At 39.9% G+C, this 24,525-nt stretch overlaps 1 protein-coding gene across 1 annotated transcript in view; it reads left to right on the top strand.

Annotated features, from left to right (window-relative positions):
* The window catches only part of eys (EGF-like photoreceptor maintenance factor), a 158,693-nt gene that overhangs the window by 56,855 nt on the left and 77,313 nt on the right, over positions 1 to 24,525 (top strand). Inside the window, exons 22-28 of the mRNA XM_085800277.1 lie at positions 1,162 to 1,359; positions 3,073 to 3,194; positions 6,892 to 7,013; positions 7,820 to 8,079; positions 20,973 to 21,069; positions 21,533 to 21,640; positions 23,168 to 23,313. Coding sequence (XP_085656403.1) covers positions 1,162 to 1,359; positions 3,073 to 3,194; positions 6,892 to 7,013; positions 7,820 to 8,079; positions 20,973 to 21,069; positions 21,533 to 21,640; positions 23,168 to 23,313 — 1,053 coding nt within the window. The remainder of the gene's footprint in view (positions 1 to 1,161; positions 1,360 to 3,072; positions 3,195 to 6,891; positions 7,014 to 7,819; positions 8,080 to 20,972; positions 21,070 to 21,532; positions 21,641 to 23,167; positions 23,314 to 24,525) is intronic.

Here is a 24,525-nt window from a genome sequence, read left to right as displayed (position 1 = left end):
TTTCTATGTAGTAAGCTGACTTAGCCAGGTCTAAACTTTCTGAACCTGTCAGATTCTTAACTAACTCAGTTAGAAACAACCTGCTGGCTCAGCCAAAAGCCATAATGGGCCTGACATACAGTTTGATGGAACCATGCTGAACCCACTCCAGGCGAACGATTCCTCTAAAAATAAGCCACTGATTTCACCAGGATGTTTTGGGATGATTTTTGCACAACATTGTCTGTTTATTGATTATTTGTTATTTCTCTACATGTTTCTTCTTGTGACTATTGCACAGAAATAATCAGGGCACACAACCATAGTGCCATGTCTGGTTTGTCTTGTTTTGCAACATTCATGATTCTGTGTTAATGTGCGTTCACTATCTTAATCAACAGTTTGTACTCAAGCGTGCTCTTTCCTTCCTTCCCTTTGTTTGCATTTTATAACTTTTTCTTTGTGCTTGAGAGGAGTGATTGTCTCCAGCAGATGTTTGCTTTATGCATGACCTGAGCATAATGATGCCTGGCATTTTAATTTGTCTGTACAGTTTTGGCAGTTAAAACAAAGCGACTGACACAAAAATCTTAATAGTGCGAGTGGTAATTTTTCAGCAAGCACATAAGTAATGAAGCTGCCTGGTAGACAGCCACAGGTGTGCTTTTAAATCAGCACTGAACATTACTGCCAATCAGAACTGAAGATAAACTATTCTTTTGGAAATTGTTTTGTCACAAGCACAAAATTACTTTGTAATATTCGAGGCACCGTATAACATCATCAGACATTTCATTTTAAATGTTCACCCACTGAAATTAAAGAAGTAGCTATCTTGTGTGACTGTCCAGAAAAGTGCATATAAAACTGCATTTGATTTCATTTGCGTGAGGGGAAAAAGGAAAGGTTCTAAAAATTGATAGTATTTTAAATCTAATAAGTGACTCTGAATCAGCTTATGGTCGAACGCTTGTGAGACATGTCCTGCCTGTCTTTCTGCAGGCTCTTTGTCTCTCTGTTCAGTGAGTGAGCGTCACATGGCACATGATCTATCGCAAGGGCGGGTTCAAGGAAATGTGCAATATGGGTTTAATCTTTAATATACCAAGGTCTACATTGTGTTTCTGCACACTCTTGTCTGCCGGAAGGTCTTCACCTGTGTGTTTCCTCGACTCACTCCAGGTCATAATTGTGAGTTCCTGCCCTGTGAGGCCAGTAATCCCTGCGAGAACGGTGCAGTGTGTGTGGAGGAGTTGGATCAGGACCATTTCCCTCTAGGTTTCCGCTGTCACTGTCGCCGCGGCTTCACGGGCCCCCGCTGTGAAATCAATGTGGATGAGTGCAGCTCTAGCCCCTGTCTTCACGGCTTCTGCTATGATGGTATGAAACAACCTATCATGCCAGCACGCTTAATAGCAGACACTCAAAATGGAAGCACACACACACACACACACACACACCAGACACTCACACATACACACGCAGTGAGTATGTCAAATTTTGTCTCGCTCACTTACAGGCTGACAGGCAGTTTTCAATCGGGTCACCGTTGCAGCTAATTAGGGTGTTATGAGAGTGGAGTTATTCCATCTGATGTGAGGATCTAGGACATTACCTGCTGGAGCAGGCTTGATTAGTTTCTTAACACAACTGTAAAAGGGAATCAATTAAGCATCAATGTTGTGTTGTAATTTGAATAATGGATGATAAATGACAAAATTAATATAATCAAAGCTCAAGGAAGAATATTGTTTCTCTTTTTTTTCCCTGTGGCTATCCAATAAGATTTCACCTCTATGTCTTCCATCTTTGACGTGACTTATTAAAAACCTCATTGATCATAATAACTCTCCTAAAATTGAGTATTTCTTATCATCCGTTAGTCAGTGATTGTAATATACAGTATATACTTTTTAGATTTATTTTGAAGGACAATAACTGGAAACTGCACAAATGTAAGTGTTTTTTATGCGCAGTCACTATGTACCAGTTGCACCGAGTCAAAGTAGATTATTCAGTAGAAAAATATTTGTGCTGCAGTGTTAACTTTCAGCCTTCACAGCATTTCTGAAATCCTGCCAATGTTGTTTCATCTGGCGTACGCCGGAACAAAACAGTGATGGCAGTGGATCACTATGTAAGAGTATCCCATCCTTCACTGTGCTACAGTAGACCTCGGCCAGCTGTCTTGACTAATCTTGAAAGCAGCCAGTTCGCCTTAGGTTAGTGAGGCAGGCTTCTAGGACCTATTGGCCAGTGCTCAGCAGCAGCCAGCCAGCCACCAGGGAGAGCACTGCATAGCCATAGTGGCTGAGATGAGTAATGCTGCTGCCACCCAGGACCTAAAGCATTTAATGAGAGTAATAGCAGCTACACGCACCAAGACAGAGTGACAGCATAGATTACGTGGTAAATCTTTGGGATAATGAAGAATCCTGGGACCCTGACTGGGGAAGTAATAAATTCACTCCTGTAAGAACTGCAATTACCTCTGTCACTAGCTGCCTGTACACCAGTGTTGTGTTGGAGAAACAGAGTGATGCATCCCTCTTTAACATCATTAATAATTAAGGAGAGGAAGGAATGCATTATTAGACATGGGAGATTCTAACTTCTGATGGAAGAAATTGGCACATTTGTAACATCTGAATAAAGAATGACCCTGAAAATGGGCTCTCTCTCCTCAGCTGCCCTGCTTTCTCCCGCTTTCTCCCTTTATTCGGTGTGTTGAAAGTGTGTTGAGAGTGTGGAAACAAATGACAGACGGTGGACGAGAAAAGTGGTAGGAGAGAAGAGGACTCAATAGCCATTGCAGACAGGTTCATTTAAAGGTGGTTAGTGTGTCCGGCTCCATCAGACTGATGGGAGGGAGGCGGTACCATCCACGTAGATCTAGCGAGAGCTGCTTTGACTGATACAGCAGAGGACTTTTATTTTAATGGCATTACTCCCTTAAAAAGATATCACAGTGAGGGATTATGCTTTATGTTCATAATCAACATTTACCTGTGTAGGGATGTAGCACCTACTGACAGAGAAGTGAATTCATTTATGATGCAAGGTGCTGTAACTGTCCCACTGCTCTGCTTTCAGTTGTCGACGGCTTTTACTGCCTTTGCAGTCCAGGTTATGCCGGGCCGAGATGTGAGCAAGACATCGATGACTGTGTGAACAGTTTGTGCAGTCCCAACTCAGCCTGTAAGGACCTCCATCTGGTGAGTGGACATTTTAGTTTGGCAGTATAGCAGAGTGATGTAATGGCCTTTGAAAGCCTTGAAAACGGTCCAGTGCTCTATAAATCGCTACATTTGGTAACTCATTGAGAAACACAAGAGTTTTCTTAAAATATTGACAGGCCTGAATCACATATTGTAACACAGCCTATTACATTTGATGACTCTCATGCAGGTATTGACTAAAAGTATATCTGTTGTAGTAAAATATAAACAGCGCGTATCATTAGAAATAGTAAAATATGCCTACATGGCTCAGGGGTATAAATTGTTGCCAAATTTGTCTGGCGTTATTCTCACTGGGAAAGTTTCATGTGTCTTAATGAAATAAGATACAAACAAAACAGCATCAGCTCCATCATCCTTTCCCTGCCTACTATTCATCTGTCTCCTGCCCTGAGACGCACCGGTCTGCAATTCAGTCTGTCAGCTGAAGCGTGGAGGTTCTCCTTTGTACAAACAAAACATGTCTAATGTATAATAAATGCACCTCTTTTTTGTGTCTCCTAATAGACAAATTATGTGAATTATGTTTATATATTTATACCCTCTTACTGAGCTTTGAGGAGCTAAATTGACCAAAAGAGAACCAAAGTATACCCAGTAACAAAAACACACGACTTTTCAACCAACATGTAACCACAGTGTCCATCTTCTTTTGCAATTTGAAAAAAGTTAATTATGTTGAAAAGATTTAGTCTTAGATACAAGTACATACATGAACTACAAAGAAAGCATTATGGGTGATAGTTCTTTGTTTTAGATTTTTGTGGAGCCTTTCAGTGACTTCTTTTCTGTTGGCCACTGTACATAACAGTATGTTTACTGTTGCTGCTATTACAGTAAGATGTTTTATTCCTGACTAGGTAAAGCATGTGTAGGCACAGACAGGAAATTATGAACGCCTGTCACTGTCAAATGTCAAGTGTAAAAATGGCCAACCACGGGGCACGGTTCTGAAAAAACACAATACATTTGCAGCACAGGGCATTACCTACAGCTTCCACAGTCATAGCTAAGATAATGTAGCTCAGTTTAAATTGAATTTCAGTTGCTGTATCTTTTGGATAAGCAAGACAATGTCTGGTTTGCCTTTTGCATGCAGGGTCAGTAGATTCTTTGTAAGTGCTTGCTGAAACAATAAATGAAAGCCGTGTTTGTGAAATTCAGGCTGTAAGTTGTACATCAAAGATCAAGTGATTTTCCTCTCAGCACATTATGTGCGAGCCAGTCCTCCTGCATTGATGTCTGCTTATACAGATACCCACACTGGTGTACAAAAGATCATTTTATCAGATCATTTCAAGTTTCCTTTTTGCAAGGCGCAGCTCTACTTCTGCAGTTATTCAAGTGTTTTTAAGCCAATAACATTGATCTGTTGCAGCTGCAAAAAGGCCCTGGGAGCTGCATGCTGCTCACAAACTGTGCGATGAGTACCTGGGGCCTTTTTCCAACAGCTGCTTATTTGCTAACAGATTGCAGCAGTGAAACAGATGTGTCATAGATAAAGTTGTTGGGTTTGTTTTCTTTTTCTTTTTTTTTATCCTGACAAAGACAAATAACTAATAGTTCACACCTAATGTTCGGGTTTTAAATAAGTCTGTGCTCTGGAAAAATTTGTACATGTAAGAAAGATGAGGTCTATTTAATGAACACAAAGTTTTCGGTTGGGGCAGAATACAGACAAGAAAAAAAGAGAAATTATTTTTCACAGGCATTTTAGAACCTCTTATATTTACAATATGCACTCTTTACTGTTACAATACCACACTTCAACTGTTCAAATGAATGGTGGAAATTTCTATCTCTAATCTTTAAGCTCTCAGAATGTGTCAGTGACCTTCCTCCATAGCAACCACTTAATGACGGTCAGTTTTTTATATAATGAATCAGCCTTATTTCAAAAATAGTAAAAGTCAGATTATGGATAAAGAAACCACATATTAATGTATTATATATGTACATGTATACCTATTCACGGTGTGAAAAAGCACTAGTTTTTTTGGCATGGACACTTTGACACACAACAAACACCAACTTTACTCTTTCATTGGAGACTTTGTGCTACTCCTAACCACCACCAGAAGCAAACTAGCATCTTCTCTTGTGGTTATAGAGACACATTGATTTGTGCTTCTGTAGCAATTTCAGGATATTTGAAGGACAAGTGCTACTTTTTACCTCCCTGTATTATGAAATAGCCTACAAGGAATTCTGTGACAAGGTTTCAAGATTGTCCCTGCGCAGAATCCTGGTTAAAACATTTCAGAGTATTTTTCTAGGATAAACCAAAGGTTCCATAAGGACAAAAAGGACACACTGCATGATAAAGAAATGGGCTGTGATATGAGGGATGTAATGAAATTTCAACCAATATTTTTCCAGTTACACTGCTCTCTGTTTCCCTGTTATGTATTTTTTTTCCTAAAGTCATCATTCAAATAGCAAGAGCTTTTGGAAACTCCTTCCACATAGTCTTGTTTACAGTGCAGCTATTCCTCTCTCTGAACAGTGTCCCACAGAGCTTTAGCTTATTTTGGAGAATTGCTGTCCCTGAAGGTGACTTAGCAGCAAAAATGAGATTATGTTCTATTGCCAGGGGTAAGGAATTGGAGTCTCCTGGAGGTATCTAATTTATCACAAGATGACGGCATTTTCTCTCCACAACCATAGGCCCCACAGTGTACAAATTATATCAGACAAAGTTTAACGGCTCCCCTCTAGTGTATGAAATACAGATTAGCATGCATTCAACCAGCAGCACCCAGGACCTTTTAGATGGGATGTTGGCAGTGAGAAATCCTGAAAAACCCTTGACCATACGACAACCTTCATCCTGGATGTGCAAAGAGGAATTTAAATTAAACCAGTACAAACAAACCATTCATCTCCTGTGTCGTGATTAATTATCATAATGTAGATTACAATGATGAAATAAAGGAAGAGTGGTCCGTATACGGCTTTGAATACCGAGGGAGGAGAGAATGGAAAGGATGTGAGGGCAGGACTTATATACACATATACAGTACGCATGTATTAATCAGTTTCTGACAGTACAGTAAAAAAAAAAAAAACATATTCATTGATAGAGGAATCTTGACATATCTTAATCCATTATATTTTTACATGTTTGCTTGCCTATGAAAATTCCTTTCCAGACAAAATATGTGGTGGTAATATTGCATGCTTGATAAGAAAGGCTTGTACGGTACATACCTTGAATGGCGTGGAAAAAACAGGCTTGCATTTTATCCAGAGGGTGGGTGGTAGGAGGAATACATCTGCATAGCAGTAATGTGAAAATTTAAGACAAGCATGACTCTGCCACACTTAAAACAGATTTTCACAGGAAAGATCTTTTTCTTGTGAGTGGGAGGTTTTATTCTGCAATATTTTTTTTTTTTTGAAAGAAAATTGGGATGAATATAATCAAGTATATTAGTGTTGCTACATTTCCTTTTCTCAAATGTAACAGGTATAAATAAGTTAACAAATAAGTGTCAGAATGCCCTCTGACTGCTCCATAACATCATCATTAACAGCTTTATATAGGTGTGTATTGCTATTATAAATACTAGACTCTTAACTACCTTAAAATACAAGACAAGTGCAGATTTAAGGTGTCCCTGTATTTCACTGTTAATCTAATAGTACTTCCCCTTTTTCTTTTGTATTGCAGAGTTATGAGTGTGTGTGTCAGCCTGGCTGGGAGGGGGAGTACTGCCAACAAGAAATTGATGAATGTTTATCACAGCCGTGCAAAAACAATGCCACCTGCACAGACCTCCTCAACAGCTTCAAGTAGGTGTGCGAGCTGGCTCGAGGGCACTGTCCTCACGAGGTGCATCAGCCAGTTAATAAATGCAGAAAAAGAAGCTGTTCAGAGATAGCAATATGTCCTTCCACTGGCAGCGGAGATAATGAATTGCAGATGGCAGGTAAAACAAATGAGTCAATCAATGGCTCACAGCATGAAAAGGTTTCAGGGGATCTGTGACTCATTGGAGGAAAAAGCCGGTGTATCTGCTTCAGCTAATGCCCCCTCCGACTCCACCGCACACCCCCTCCTCTCCTGCCCCTCCCGCTGGGGGAGAAGTGAAACTGCTTCAGGTGGAAAAGTTGGGGGATGGAAAGGAACGGAGCGCAAGGTGGAGTGGTTGGTAGTGCTCGGCTACTCACTGCCACCAAGTGGAATAGTCACCTGCTTCGAGAGCAGATACTTCAGACTCACACACACTCTAGTTTCCCTCCTCTCTCTCTCAATCTCTCTCTCTCTCTACCATTCATACATTTCCATTTAATCCCCACTCAGTGCTCTAACCTCTTGTGTTCTACATTCAGCTGTCCAGAATTATAAGCTGCTCTGACCAGTAATACAATTAACCTATGAAGTCCCAACACTATCTTACCTAAGGATCCATAAGTGCAGTGCCAATATATGTACATATACTTATATATATATATGCCCTCTGTTAGTTTATCTGAAGCACCCTTGCTGTTGCTACATCTGTTATTGGTTTCCATAAGGGTTTATTTATTTAGGATTCATTGTAATTTAAGCCAAAAAGACCTCTGCAGTATCATGTCTCCTCTCTGGTGTGTCCAAGGTGTTTGTGCTCACCGGGGTGGACAGGTGTGGACTGTGCAGAGGATGTGGATGAGTGTGATTCTGGGCCCTGTCTAAATGGAGCTCAGTGTCAGGAGTCAGACGTACCCGGGGAGTTCTCCTGCACCTGTCCCCCCTTCTTCAGCGGCCCCCTGTGCAACCAGCCTTATGACCCCTGTGACCCCCTCCACAATCCGTGCCTGCACAACTCCACCTGCCTGACACGCTCCAATGGAACAGCCTCCTGCAGATGCCCAGCTGGTGAGTGAACACACCGCCACAGCTTCATACTAATAGTGCTTTTTTTTTTCTTCTGTAGCCCACTTTTGAAGTGTAACTACACTGTTTTGTTCAGTAGGTTACCGAATGTCGTTCCTATTTAAAAAATGGCAGAAAACGCACAGTTCAAAAACCACAGGTTAAACATGTACGTCATTGATCAAAGGTTCTAGCAAGAATATGACAAATATTCCTGTCACAGTTAAGCATGCATCATTTTTATCTCTTCTCTGAAATATATGAGGTTTCCCAAAGAGTTACTCTATCAACAGAGACAATGATGTTGTTTTCCTGTGCATAAATCATGTGTCGGACCTTCCTCAAGGCACGGAAAATATGTGCCACATAAAAACAGGAAAGGTTTTCCTACAGGGAAGATTTAAAATGGTAAGACGTTCATTTTGTCCTGCCATCGGGGGAAAATTGACTAGTCCTCACAGGTGGAATCAGGTCATTGGCTGATTCTTTGAATGGGGTTTCAAGCAAACTGATTACAAGACATGCTGGATTTTTACACATACAATTTTGCAAAGAATAGTCAACAGCAGGACTAAGGTGATTTCCAATCTTTTAATTTGTAATGAGAACACATTGCGTACTATACTGCCTTATCTTGCTTTGATTTTCACTCCGTGGCTTACTGTAATTGTAAATGATCAAGGTCAGTTAAAACTGGCGGTAGCTTTGTTGTTCATGACACCATCCATGGTAAACTGCAGTAGCACTCAGTTCACAAACCTTGAGTTGAAACCCCGGCATATGCTTATTATAACACCAAATGGCCACAAACCCAGCTTTTTGTTCAATTAATTCATTGTGCTGTTTTTTTGTGTACAAAACAATGTAACCTAAAACCTCTGGCTACATCCCATTAGCCTAATGTGTACTTATCAGCACTTAAAATACATGGCATGTCATTGCATTCAATTCTCGACTAAATAGCTATTTCTCTTTTGCATAATGTTCTTGCTCATTCTACTTTCTTTCACTCATTAAGTGTCCAAACAAGTCGTCTGGGTAAACCCATTAACTCCCTTCACTATAGCACAAGATAAAAGTCGCTGGCTATTTATATTGTTGTGGTCATAGCTACAGTAGCCTACAGTAAAAGAAAGAAAGAAAGAAAGAAAGAAAGAAAGAAAGAAAGAAAGAAAGAAAGAAAGAAAGAAAGAAAGAAAGAAAGAAATCCAAAGAGGTGGGGGGTTTCATATACTTGTCAAAACATACAATAATAGTTAAATGTAAATTAACTCTGCTGCCATGACGTATCTTTATTGATTTGATTTGTTACTATGGCAACCAAGACCACACACACACATTACAAGTACAATACAGTTGAAGATTAATTTTGAATGCATATTGGATATTATACATTTTCATCTTTATAATTTGAGGTTCTTGATGCTGAGGAAATTCCTCACACTCAAGGCCTGGTCTTTACTCGCGCTTTGACACATTGCTTGTATTGTGAGTAAAGGCTTGACATTGTGTCAAACACATGGAAACTTGGCCATTGAAAGATGTTAGTTGGATTCTTCACAGAGCGGCGAGGTGTCAGCATCAACTCAAGTTGATGCCTGTGGCAATGGATTCAAATGACGTCAACACTGTTTTCTTGGCCATATATTTGACCGAACATAAAAGAAAATATACCCTGCTGTAGCTTGTTTTGTAGGTTGTTTAAATCATTACATTTATCTCAAGTGACCAAAGCTTGTCACATGTACAATCTACTGTATAGTAAGACGTGAGATATGAACTCACACAGAAGGCCAAACGCATTGTGCATGAGCGTTAAAGACTTGAAACCTCACTGTGCCCTTATTTTAGATACTAAACACACATGGCCAGAATGGCTGATATGACTAAGATATACACACCCACTCAGGCTTGACTTCACACACATGCACATTTGAAACTATCCACACAAGCACACAAGCTCTGTCAGTTTATAGAAAAAAAACAATAAAAAAAACACGACACATTAGTCATGGGCAGTGAGAGTGGCCCATTTGCTTGGTTGAAATGTCCTGCTGGGAAGTTTATCACTGAGCTCTCTGATTGTTGAGGAACTCTAAACGATATTGTGTTTTAACATCCAAACTTTTCAGCGAGAAGGTCAAGACGCTATAGGGTTGTGCTGTACCTAATGGCTCTGTCAGCGCAGAGATGAAAAGATGTTGCCAGATATAAATAGAGCGGCTGGGTTAGTTTCAGAAGGCTTCCTTGGAGAGGAATAGGAAATTAGGTGCTGGCTGCATACATTACACCAAGAGCTTTGCGTGGGCTTGGTCGTTTTCACTTCTCACTACTCTCCATTATTATTCACCATAAATCCATCCTACATGGCTACTACTCAACAAACACAGAGCTGTTATACAACCGATGGCTTCCTCCCAGCATAACAGTTTTACAGACTTGTTATTTACCATTCAGTGTAGGTTATTTGTCAAGGAAATTGTGTAGGCTTTACATTATTCCCAGGCCTAATTAAATTAGAATTTGTCTGCCTGTGTCTGCCAGATTCACTGCCATAAGCAAATCTCATCCCACGCAGTGAAGATGGACACCAGAGTGAACATTAGAAAGGTTAACTTGTTACAAAATCAGCATCAGATGGACATTTTTTTTCTCTGCTTTTAGCCATGTTTATTTGCTATTTTGCCCTGAGTGCGGTAGAAAGTGCAGGATGCTAAATTGAATTGAAAGGGCGAGATTGATTCATTTATATGACATGAAACTGAAGCAGCTCAATTGGCACTTAATAGAGTCCTGCAGCAATATGTTTTGAAAACATGCTCATGTGCCCAGCAAATATGCACTCAAATCCAAAACCTCCCATTTGCTTTTGGACACTGAATCTTACATAACCAAACTAAAACATCACAGCCCCCTGACCAGTAATGCTGCACAGCACAAATGCCACAAGGTACACAATCCAACTGCATCAAACTTGAGCCCACACAATCCCCACTCAAACACAGTGTGTGCTCTTATGCATGCACACAGTAGGAAAGCATGGCAGCCACTCCATGGTAAAAAAAAATACGCCTGAGGGTGGACATGAAGGTGTCTCCTGTTAACGACGCTCCATTATGGTACGTATCAGTTGTCTAGACTGGGGTTATATTTTCCAGCCAGCTAGCATGAAGCTGACAATCCTTTCTGTTTAGCCAATTTTTGTTTTTGGTAGAGAATGAGTCAGCAGTAGCCAGCCAGCCACTGCAGTGCTTTATGCATACTTACATATTGATATTGGAATGTTTGTTTTTCGAGCTAGACCAGTAAATTGTCTGCCCTGTCTGTTAGTGCTTTCAAAATCCCCCCCTTGCCACAGGAAACAACAGAAGCCTCTGATCTAGCGCCTACACGCTGAAAATGGCAACTTTTGATGAGGATTTGGATCACACAGTCACGTAGTCGACAGACAGCTCAGTTATTTTTTGTGGCGTTTTCTTTGTGGGGAATTAGCTATTTTGACGACAGTGTTCACCTCCTCTCATGCAAATGTACCACCCAAACAGATCCGCTGGCCCTGAGAGCTCAACACGCACTGCAACTGGAGGAAAACACGTGCAAGGACATGAACGTGCTGCGAAATTCAGAAAACACATTCATTGACACACACCTTGCAAAAACAACAAAAAACTAACACAGATAAACATGCTACTGTATAAGTTCAGAGTCAGACAACACAGAATAACTGTTATGTGGGTGTAGGTTACCATAAAGGTGTAATCCTAAACCACAGGAGCCTGGGTTGGAGTCCAAATGGTGGCCCCTTTGCACCATGTCATCTCTCTCTCTCTCTCCCTCTTTCAGCTGGTTAATCAGTTAATTCATTAATTCAACTTAAAAGTCAATACTGGGCATTTAACGGCGGTAGGTCCCAGCCGCTGAAACAGAAACACTTCAGTCAATACTGTATGTGTTGTAGCACTGAATTTGCAGCATGTTTATCTTCATGCCTTGTTTTTTGCATGCATATGCAGCACACTTGAGGTGTTGCATGTGTTTTCTTGAGGTGCAGTACACTGAGCTCTCAGGAGGACCAATGGAAACAAACTCCCCTTGCAGCCAGACCTTTCTCCAGCACTTCCACAGTGCTCTGGAGCTGGGTCTGCCCAATTATTTATGAGAAAATATTAAGATATAGTGTAAAAATAAAATAAGCATACAGTATATTCGCAAACCAGTGTTCAATTTTTTATAATTGTCAAATATATATGTATTAAGAAAACAGGAGAATACTACCTCATTACACATAATATAATGTTGTTTAAAATATTATCTTGGATCTGTTTTTATCTACGGTATTTCTGGTCTTGTGTTCAGATTCTCACAGTGTGCTACTTTTAGCTCATTGCTGATTGAAGAGACACTGGTATCTAATGGGAAGATACCCAGGAGACAGCGGTAATACTCTGATACTGGATGGTCACTGTCGTATTTTTTATGGCCAGTCTTTTGACAGTATCCGATAGGAGATGACAGAGTACTTTTATAAAGATAAGCAGTTTACCAGTGGCTTTAATGATCAATTCTCTCCAAAGTTGTTGTAAAGGATGTATTGTAAAGCTAAGAGTGCGGTCATAGGTTTCCCAAGACGCTTCTCTGTGACTATATCAGTCTCACAAAAAGGGGTGATGTGGCAACTTTAGTGTTCATCAATTCAACAAAAACTAAAAGGCAGCCATTACGAGGTGCCTACTGGGAGCAGCTTTAAAAAGGTTTATAAAACCACAATGGAAATGAATTTTGTCTACAAAGGTATACTGTGAGAAGAGAAGAACCTGCAGGGCAGAATAAAAACCAGAGCCAGCTGAAAGGATCTTCTTAAAAGAAAAAAAGAAAGCAGGTATGCGCTCTTGATTGTAGAGGGCTCCTGCAGGAAGTTTTTGTTCTTCCTAGCAGTGATTCTCTGCTGTGCCTCTGACCAGGAGGCCTAAGTCATCCTGCCTGACCAGCACAGATGTTCCACTTTCCTCTTAATGAGGAGCCTCAGCAGGGAGTGCCAAGGCTGATAGAAGAGCAACCTGAAAATGGGAGAGTTAGGGTAGAGGTTGGGGGCGAGGGTTACTTGGCCGACAACCACAACAAATGAAACAAACACGCGTAGCATCACTCAACGAGGATTACAGTACATGGCAGAGTTACAGCTGATCCTGAGTTCTGTACACAATCTATAGGCCCGAGTGTCCTTGCTCAGTTTGCTAAAGAGTTTGCTTTGAGTTTCTGCATGTAAACAGCAAAATCCCTGTCAACAAACAGAAAAATATCAATACACATTTGTGCTAGTTTAAGAATTCCTAGTACTGGATATAGAAACACAAAGATAAATCCTTAAATATTATAAAGAATTATGCAAAAACTATACATTTTTTGAATTATTATATATATTTTTTAAAGATCCCTGATGCTTTGCACAATGATTAGGATTAAATTCACAGATGCACATTTTTTCCAGATAAACAGAGTTTACCAAAGGCTCAAGTGAACAGTACTGTAGTTGAAGTAATGAACCAGACCATTAGCTGGCTTGTAAAACCTCCCCCTACTTTTAAGTAAATTGTAATGACTCACATTTCAGCAACATTCAGAATTTCTCATTGAGAATAATAATTTATGGATTAGCAGCCATGTGACTTTGCAGAAAATCAATAGCAGAGTGTGAGTGTCACTTTTCTGAATCCCTTTTTATTTAATTGTCTTTGAAATGACATTTGGTTTTGATGAGTAAAAGTAATAATGGCTCGTATTTTTGTATTTCAATATTAGAAGAACACCATGTCACTGCGGCACTTAATGTTTCAGATTGACTAAAGACTCTGTAATACGTCATGTGATTTTTCATCTGCATTAGAGAGTGCCTGTGCCCTGCACTTTTTCATTAGATTGGTACAACTTGGCATATTTCAGTGTTAGAAATTTAGCTTTTTGACAGGGGGACAATTGGTAGACCTCGAGTCCATTGCAAGTGGGCAAATATGTTTCTTGTGGTATAGTGAATAAATTCTGAAAGATTCTGTGGGCCCTTTACACGCAAAATCCATTTGGTCTCCATGGTTCAGAATATCCCCAGAGGTGTTCCTGGCCAGATGGAGAACAAACCCCTTTATTTGCATGGCATGCTACACTAGCCTTCACCTTCCACAAGATTGAGATTGTGTCCTACCAAACAGTTGGTTAATGAGCTTCTGTGAATCTGTGCCAACAGGAGAACTGACACATACCTAATATGATATTGAAAAAGATGTGTTGAGGGTGTTGCCAGGGATGTGTTGGAAAAGCTTGTCCTCGCTTCATTCATTTCAAGTGATTATTCTCTTTTATAGAGGAGCTAGGAAATACTGGATATGTCTCCATTGCCAGATGCCCAGGCAGATGTTTGTTGATGTCACTGACCTTTTCCCTTTTCTGAGTATAGTGATACACAACCCAATGCACTACCGACATTGCTTAATACATGATTTAAATTAACAAGATTTAGCTTATTATCCTTAATCATAAATTAATTTTAAGATAATCATTTGTCCTTGCTTTTTATCATAAGATGTTTAATAACAATAATAATACATTTTATTTCGAAAGAAAAGTGCAAATCTCAGTGTCCAGGGTGAGATGTTACAGTGGCATTTAAAATATAGAGGTTACATTTAAGAGATTTATAATAATGTAAAAATATAAAATGTGTCGTATTTTGATTCATGACTCATTCCAATATACTGTGACAGGAAGCCTCTTTAATAACCCTTTCTCCCAATAGTACAATTACTGAGATCACAGACACGTCGTCTTTGATAAAATAATGGTCCATGAAAGAGAGGCGTTCAGTGACCACATTGTAAAAGCGCCCACGTCTATAAAGAACAATTACAAGTTGTTAGTCTTTGGAATCATTAATTATCAGCATTTCAAAGAAAGTTGAACTTGTCACAACAATAGCTTTGAATTCATTACAAAGCCAAAAACTTCTGTGACCTTTTGTTCTGCATGAAAGTCCAACGGTAATTTTTTTAACATCAAAAACAATGATGAAAATAGGTACCTTTCACTTTCTCCACCTTGTGACATCTCAATTCCAGGAGTGATATTGAAGAACATTCCTGGACATGTTGTGACTTCTGCTCAGAACAGTGAAAGCTTTCACAAAGAGGGTGGCTTCTTATCACACAATAAATGCTGAAAAACAAAATTGAATTTACATTCTATGCAAATTCAACATTTCTTCTGGGTACAGCAGAAGAAGTAAAAGTTGTGAAGATATAGAATAATATGTAAATCTCACTTGGAGCAAAGTAATAGAAGTAGAAATGATGTTGAACTGAAGCTCTTTAGAGTGCGTACTGTAAATCACAACCCCATTTGGAGAGCTAGTACATAGTCTAATGTTCTGAAAGAGATGGCACACAGAGAGGCAAGAAAATATTAAAATGTAGCAGGTGTTCAGTCTCAGTGTGAGATCGTGCCCCTTCAGTGAGCAAAGATCTCAGCACGCTAGTGATATTCCACTGCTGAGGGCAAAAGGTGTTTTTTTTTTCTTCTCTTCTAGCTTTGAGACCTCTGTTTCCAACCCAAACAGCTGCATTAAGAAAAAAAAAGTCAGCAGACAAGGTATTAGAGGTTTTGCATTCATAAAAATTCTCAGTCATTCATAGCCTAGTGGTGTTTAACCTCTGAATAGTTCACAGCACGTAGAAATACACAAATGGTTCCTAAGCAGCAGCACAGTGCTGAAAGAATTTACACAAATAGACATTTTATATGTAATATCCAAAGGCATAGGTTTAGTCGTGTTCAATAATGTTTCTTTTTTTTTTATCTGATATTCTTCTCTACATAGCCTGCCATAGCTGCCAGGCTATGTAGAGAACCAATCAAATGGCTAAAGGCAGCCTATGTGTAACCTCTCTTCATTTATATGAAGTCTGTTTCTCTTAAGTGCAGGGTGACAGCCGAAGGCGACCTAGATGAGTGCATCTGCATCTGTATCAAGTCAAAGTACTCTTTCATTTAGATTATGACAGCAGGGCAGTGCAGGACACTCTTAATAGCAGATGGAGTGATTTACTCAGTTAGTAGCTATGGAGGAAAAAAAAAACCTTGAAAAACATTTTTGAAAAGTGGCAAAAGCATATTCAAAGCATTTGCCTGTGGAAATATTTATAATTTCACAGATGAAAAATGAAAAAGTGTTGACATATTAAAGCACCGTAACTATCTAAGGGATCATAATGTGTATTATCTATTATGTTTCATTATCTATAGACAGAAGGAGGACTCAAGAACAAACTCACAGCACAGGGTACTGGCACAGTTGGCAGAACAACAAATGCATGACAAACCCCTGATTCAGTCCTGGTTTAACTGCCAGCTACTGAAAAACATCGTCATACTGTAGAAGTCAAGGTAATAACTTTCAGACTCAAACATAATGGACCTGTGAACAAAAACATTAAGCAGAGAGCAGCGTAGTGGTGCAGGCCGAGTGTTGATTCTCAGTGGGATCATCAGCACTTGCAGCTTTTTTTTTTTTTTTTTTTTTTTACATCATGGAGCGTCATTTGTTTTAATGGCAAGTTTGAGAAATATTATGGAGTTGTTAAGTTCAGAGTACTGTATAGTCAGGTTTGTCTTTTGTTGCAGGTTGAGGCCGTGCAGTGACATGGTTATAAAGTGTGGATAATTTAACAGAGACGCACAATTGGTGCGAACTCTTGTTCCACACATTTTTTTCTCTCACTTCTTATACACTTGGCAGATATGTTTCTTTTACAAGTAGACTATCTGGTTGAACATGAATATTAAAAAGTTGCATATCAAGCAGTGAGCACTGGCTGCAACAGATGAATAACTCTGTGTAGTCACTAGCCACTGTTAACAAGTGTTGTGTGTCCTTTGAAAATCAAACTACGCCAGTTAATAAAACTAAAACTGTAGGAAAAGAAAAACCACCTTATACTGTGAGCATTGTGTAAGCAAGAGAGTAGCTACGGTTAAGTACTTGCACACCAGTGTGAGAAAGAGGTTAGTGGCTTCATTTATACATAATGTATAAAAATAGACTGTAACAGCTGTACAGTAAACACATTTTAAATAAACTCAGTATTTAATCATTTTGTGCCTTCATTGACATAGCTGAAGAGGTGGTCCAGGTGTGTAGCAGTGGGGTAAATTGGTTGCAGAGGATGGTGTTTACATGCAAAAAAAAGAAAAAAAAAAGATTTCCATTCTTAACCCACTTATTCCAGTAACCCAGTTTCTGGGCAATGCATGCAGAGGACTCATAAGCAACATGCCGTCCTTGAATATGAGGAGCACATCTACAGTGACTGATCTGACATCTGGTTTGTTTGTTTCTTTATTAGTACTTGTTTTTAATTTCCTGAATTTATTTGTTTGCTTCACAGAGCTGGTGATGCATGATGAATCTTTTGGAACTGACAGCTTTAATACACAGCTATCATCTATTCATCCGATAGAATCTTACACAAGACTTTATTTTTGTGGCTGCGTTTTCCAATAGACAGAATGTAAATTATGTAACAGGATTTCAAAAACAAACCCAAGATGTACAGCAACACTCCATCAAATCCTCTCTGCAGTGATGGATCAGTGTGGCCTCTCTTTTCTTCTTTTCCTTTTGTTTGCTCCCTTTTCCCCCCCCACTTTCATTCTGTGCCGCCGTAAACTGCCTCGCTGTTGGAGCATTTTTCATGTCAAGAAACAGTCATGGTGAACACATGCAGCACTACGGTGTTGGTCATTCGTTACCTTTGCATTAGGAGGAAGCTCCTGCTCTGTCAAGACAGGAGCCTACTGTTGTTACTGACAGGCCATTTAGGGACCACCAAACAAACCACATGAAGTCTCTTTCAGTTACACTGTTCATTTTTTTTTTTTTTGCTTTAAATGAATGATACATGTATAAGAATAATGTTGGAGAGTTCCTATATTTGGCAGATGTATGACTATGAACTATTTTAAGTGGCAGTTTGACAGCTTAGCATGTGAGACGCAGGAGATGAAAGATCATGCGGAGCTCAAAAAAAAAAAAAAACGTTCACTTGTTGATGGCAATCTTGAATTACTGTGCTTGTGTACAACCATAACCCATGTTCTGACAGTAGTCATAGTGTTGATTCATCACCTGTAAACATTTATGGGCAGTTCATGTGACAGACAACTGGGAATGATGATGCATTTAGGTTTCGGCAGAAAGAATCATCCAAACATTAGGCGATAATTGATGTCTGACGTTTGATGTAATCTATGACAGCGTGCAGACACCGCACACAAAAGCCCATAATCTATATTGAAAAAGTGGTGGGCAGTATCATATTAAATGACCTCTCTGTAAGAAACATCGGGCTGACAGCAACTTTGATAAGACTACAGTCATAAAAGGAACGGCCCAACCCAAATTCACGCTGTTAAAATGAAGACGTCAGTCATATTTCAATTGAAATGTCCATCAAGGTTAGTTCACAATCCACTCGGGATTACCCACAATTTCTTCTCCTCGGAGACATGCACTGGCGGGAGCAGTGATCACACACTGAAGCTCCAGCCCGATGATGGAATGACTACGTGAGCACGCGCCTTGGGTATCCCTCTCTGTACTCTGTCAAAGAGAAGCCTCCAGTCACTGCTTAGTGGCAGAAGATGCATTACATTGCAGTGACATTCGAAATAGTCCCCGAGGTGCTCCACCATTGCTTTGACTGACAGACCAGCTTGCGAAACCTGTGCTGTCCCATAATTCACCAGATGCTCTGTGCTCTCTGTGGTCTCATGGATTCCCTCTCTTCTTACGTCCCAGGATGCACAGAGCTTTGTCAGTGTCACTATCTGGCTTTTTTTTTTCTTTTCATTATCATCACGTTAGTTGTATTGGAAATCTGTCTCTCTTCACTGTACACATAATGATATACAATATTGGTTATTAAGCTGGTTAAAATGCACAGCAAGAGTTGCTTGGAGATCTCCACCCAGTTGTTAAGCAATTTATCATTCAAGAAATCAAATATCGCTGAGCTCCATGTGGCTTGAAAACAAACCAAACAACAAGCATCAGCTTCCGATTGGTTTATCTACCTGAGCAGAGAAATGTATGGCCCATGCAATTTTGTGTTCTACCAACTGTGGTTTACAGTAGCTTTTGAAAGCACAGCAATGACCAAAAATTGATGCCATTACAGGGCATTATATTGTGTTATCTCCCGATGTGTGGTATGATTGCAAACAGCACAGGATTCCATCAGACTTCTATGGCGACCTTATGTAGGAAAATGGAAAAATCACCAGAAGCCACAACGTGGTATGAATCATGTAGCAATCAATCCGTCAGCAATATAATATAATATAACATAATATCAGAGCTTCTAATTGTGCTGTATTTTAACTCAAAATTGTTAGTACAAATTCTCAGCTGAAAATTGCTATTCAGCATGAGCCAAAACCCATTATATTTCAAATGCTGTGTATTTTAATCCAACTTGAAGCAGTGGGTGTAGCTTAATGAGACAAGGAAACAATAACGGCACTAACAATCATTAAAGGGTTGTTTTATTAACCCTTCGCTGTCTGCATGTAGCAGCTTTAATTGTGTGTGGCAGATGGTTCTCTACAGGGACAGCACAGTGGTCGTCTATGGGAGTCTGAGCTTTTAAAGGAGTTTGATGGTAAAGTGCTCGGGGTATGGTGTCTCTGTATTATTGCTCATAGCGTGACAGATGCAGTGGTGGCCGCATAGAATCAATAAGATGGACCCGTTTGCTCGACCTTGATGTTGAGGTCTGAATGTCATGTTTTTTTTAATTTTAGTGTGAATTTGTTTCAGTTCAAGAAGCTGTATTTTTCCTACTTGATCCGAGTTGATTTTTTTATCTAGAATTTTTTTTTTTTTTTATCGTAAAAATGTAGATTTACCACAGATATTTTCAAAGAAGGGAATTCAGACAATGGGCATTCAGTGCACTTAGTTATGTAATACAATTCAATACAACAGCTTTGGCATAAATATGTTTTGTTCCTCATTTTTTTGTTTTAACTGCTACATAGGTAAATATTATATTTTATGTTCAAGTAACAACGTCACATGACATCACACATTTCTGACAATGTTACCAAAAAGATTGATTAGATTGACTGATTATTTTGCATTTTAAAAAATAAATTTAAATGACAAGATATTTAGAAGTGATAGCATCTCACAATTATGTTTTCAGCTTGTGATTTTTGCCTTTTCTTAGGTCTCTTTTTGTCCGTTATTTGCATTAATTATTTTCATTAATTATTTTCATTCATGAATTCATGTTACATCAGACAACAGGTCAGGCAGTTTGATTTGTTCAGCTGGAAACCATCATACAGACCACACCAAGTGCCAGAGGAATACCTCCGCCAGGCAGGACATTACAGTTTCCCAGCTGCCTTCAAAAGTACAACCAAACAGCCATGCTGATCTGCTTAGCCATCCTGCCCCTCAACCCCCTAATGAACAGGAGCAAAAGAGCTCTTGGGCTTAGCCTCTCCCTCTTAGCCTAACTTAACAAGATGTCCCCCTACTCGCTCGCTTTCTCTCTCTCTCTCGCATACACACACACATGCAGTCGCACACACACAGAGACACACCTCCCAAACCCCAAACCACTAACCCTCAGACCAATCTGTCTGTGGCACTAAAGTATTATTAGACTTACACACTCTCAAAGGGGAAACAGTGAGTGCTGAGAGCTGGAAGATGAGATATGCTACAGGGGCTACTAGTTCCATTAAAATGGCATTCACTGGGGCCTTTGTTATCATCGGCCCTGACGTTTTCAGGGTGTAGTGGGGCTTGCTGATCCATGACCATCTCATCTATCTTTCAGGATTTGAAGGAAGTTGGTGTGAAATTGACACCAATGAGTGTAGCTCAAATCCATGCCAAAACCAGGGTGGCTGTGTGGACGGGGTCAACAGTTACAGGTAAAGTGTGTTATCCATAAGCAGCTTTACATTCAGTAGGAGGCAAGAAAATGTCAGGATTTGTAAAGATGGACTTTGAAAAATTGTTAATCCACAGTAGAAGCGGGAGAAACCTTCAGTCCTCTAAAGGTTTCAGGTCATTTTGATTGTAGATTATCTGGAGCTAATAGATGTATTCTGAGGCGCACTATTTTTTTTATTTTAATTTAATAGATGTAGAAATGTAAAATAGAAATAAAAAATCTACCTCAGTCTACATTAGGTTTAGTTAAACTGTCAAAATCCAGACCTACTGTATAGGTCTCTACTGTATGTGCAATCACGCCAAATATGATGTGTAATTAGTATCATTAAATTGGTTCTTATTGATTTTTTTCACTCTGTGCATGTGCCAGTAAGAAACAGCAAGATTCAATTTTCCATCAGGGACAAAATATCAATATTAGTGATTTTTCTGTTCCAGCTGTGATTGTAAGATGGGATTTGCTGGCTTTCACTGTGAGGAAGATATCAATGAGTGCACCTCCAACCCTTGCCACAATGCTGGAATTTGTGAAGACCTTGTGAATGAGTAAGTATATGAATATAACAGTTTTTCCCCTCTGATTTTCACCTGATTCATGTGTGTGTGTGTGTGTGTGTTTTTTTTTTAAGAAAAGGAAATATCAATGAAGACCTGCCGGAATTAATTTACTGAGTTTGTTTTGAAAGGCTTATGAACGTGAACGTTCTTCAAAGAAACAAAACAAAACAAAACGAAAAAAAGGAGTTTGTTGTGACGTTCCTCTTCATAGTGTTCTGGTTTATGTAACAAGCCTCACTTCATCCTTGACACACATAAACTGCTATTCTAAAGACAGAGAGTGAGTCCAGCAAGAACACATCATGTATCTAGATTGGGGCTTTACTCCACTGGTGCTTCTCTCTGCTGTGCTTAATGGGAGCCCGGGGGCTTCCAGGCTTAGTCGGACAGATGGGTAGAAAAGTCCCAGGGCCAATTTGAGTCCTAAATGGTTTGTCTCCAGTTTGTCTCCCGTCATGATTTCGCTCCCATGTGACCTGGCCCTGCTCAGAGCGCTCCTCTGATTGCACAGTCCAGGGAGTTCACATCAGGTGTGTTTTAACCTCGTTGCCCACCACGAGCACTACACACACCGCTATCTCCCGTCTCCCTGACCCAACAAGCCGAGCGAGTCCATCTGTACCGCGGTGATGAATCAGACTGCTGTATACTCACTGAGCTGGTGCTGTCTTATATATATCCGTCCTTTTCCTGAAGATACTGTGAGTCTGACTCTGCAGGGGTCACACAGTCGCTTTCCATCTATTTATACAGTATGCAGGACGGGCTTTTACCTGTGAAACCGAAGCAACTGTTATCGGCCAACTTGACTGTAAGCAGGCGTTGGCGTGACAGATTGCAATAAAGGTGGTGTTAATTGTCGTGGCAATGTTCTCTCAGACCTTTCTAGCCTTTAAAGTTTGCGTCATGAGGCAACAGTTTGTCCTACATGGGAATGAAAATAGACTTGAGCATATCGGCATATCGCAGGAACTTTATATGCAGTTTTACTGATGGTAGAATGATGCTTAAATAATCAGAAGATGCTGTTTCTATTGGAACACTGAGGTGTCTAATGACATGTTTTCTAATTATCTCACTTAGAAACAGCAAAACTGTCTCCTGAGGTGTGTGTCGGGGATATTAGACCCACCGACAGCTGCAGAGAGGGATTTGTATTGAGTAAACTGCACAGATTAAGCTCCTTCCCTTTAAAAATAAGTCATCAAATATAATTCAAATGAAGTTGCTCACCACGAAAGTTAATTGCTGTCATATTGTTAATTTTTGTGTGAAGAGTTTGAGAGTGAAAAATGAGTCTTAATCTGCACCTTAGCGTTTCTAGTGCTTCCTGTTTTTTTTTTTTTCCTCTAAGTAATTATTTCTGCAGGAGTTTGTGCAGCTTTTACACAGAAAAATTATTCTGCTTAATTTAAAGTTACTGTAAGCATATGAACGTCTCTGTCTGACACATTGGTCTGTGCTGCATTTCACTTTATTTCTTAATGATCAGGTGTTATCACATCTTCTTTCCAGGTTCCGCTGCATTTGCCCTCCTGGTTATTTTGGAACCCTGTGTGACCTGGATGTGAATGAGTGTGAAGTTTCACCTTGCCTACATGAGGGCATCTGTATCAACACGCCCGGGGGCTTCAAGTGTGTCTGTCGCCCTGGATACTCAGGTAGCTCTTTTGCCCTTAGGTGACATGAAGATCAATATGAGAGTCTAAAAAGCTTATCATGACTGCAGCGGCTGCGCACTATTGAGGAAACTCTGACACAGATCTGGCTTAGTGTAAAAAAAAAAAAAAAATGCTTCACAATGCTAGCTTTTAATTAGCCCGTCTGCCTCTGCAAGATACAGTGGTTGCTTTTCAGTAAAGCCAACAAGAGATAAATTAATGTCACCAGTTTTATCTGATGAAAACTTCTCAGTGTCTGTTAGTTGCCTTTATTTCATTTCATCAGCGTCTTTAGTCTCACAACGCTATTGTTGTTTTACTTCAATCCATTTGTCTTATTTTCCACCCAGACGGATATCGAGCTATTTTAGTGCGAGTGTGTGTGTGTGTGTGTGTGTGTGTGTGTGCGCGTGTGTGTGCGCGTGTGTGTGCGTGCACTATCTAAAGCCAATTCCTGTCAGGTACTGGGAAGATTAATTTCATTTGTCTTCCACACTGTATCATCAATTTATCCTTCCCCTGTTGAGAGAGGGGGGGAAATCTCTGAGGTATTGCTACTCTGGAGAGCAGAACCTGACACGCATGGCCCAATTCCCACAGAAGCAGCTTTTATTATTAGGCCTACGCACAGCATAGTACAAGTCATTACTTTTTCTGTTGCTCTAAGCTCATCTGAGGAAACAGGGTTCCCCAGGAGAGCGAGCGGCCAGAGGATACAGTTTGGATCGGCTCAAACCGACTAGAACTCACACAAAATATTTGCTCTGGTAACACGTGCAACTTTTTCACAAGAACACAAATGGGCTCCCGGTGCCACTGTGGCTGTGTGCGACTTCTTTTTTATTCTAAATTGGCCATCTTTAGGTGATTCATCACTTCATGTTTTTACGGCCTGATTGAAATTGATTGAAATGCTGCTCTGCCTTGATGGCATGATGTGTCATCTCTCCTCTCAATGAAATATTGTAACTTGTTGTGTCACTTGATGGTATTAGAATATGATTTGCTCCTGCCACTGCTCTATTTGGCCTTTTTCTTTTTGTTTTTTTGCATATCAAATGCCAGAATTCATTCTGACTCTAAAACTTGATGCTGCCTACCATTAAATCAGTCTGGGGCTTTATCTACAAACTTTGGTGGATGTGATTAAGCTATGATGACACTTCATTCTACCCATATTGAATTTTCATACTACTTTTTTGTTTCGTGAGC

This window comes from Trachurus japonicus, chromosome 15 (genome assembly GCF_045865225.1).
Source record: "Trachurus japonicus isolate A0001 chromosome 15, Traja_1.0".
Classification (NCBI taxonomy): Eukaryota; Metazoa; Chordata; class Actinopteri; order Carangiformes; family Carangidae; genus Trachurus; species Trachurus japonicus.
This window is presented reverse-complemented; position numbering and strand designations above follow the sequence as displayed.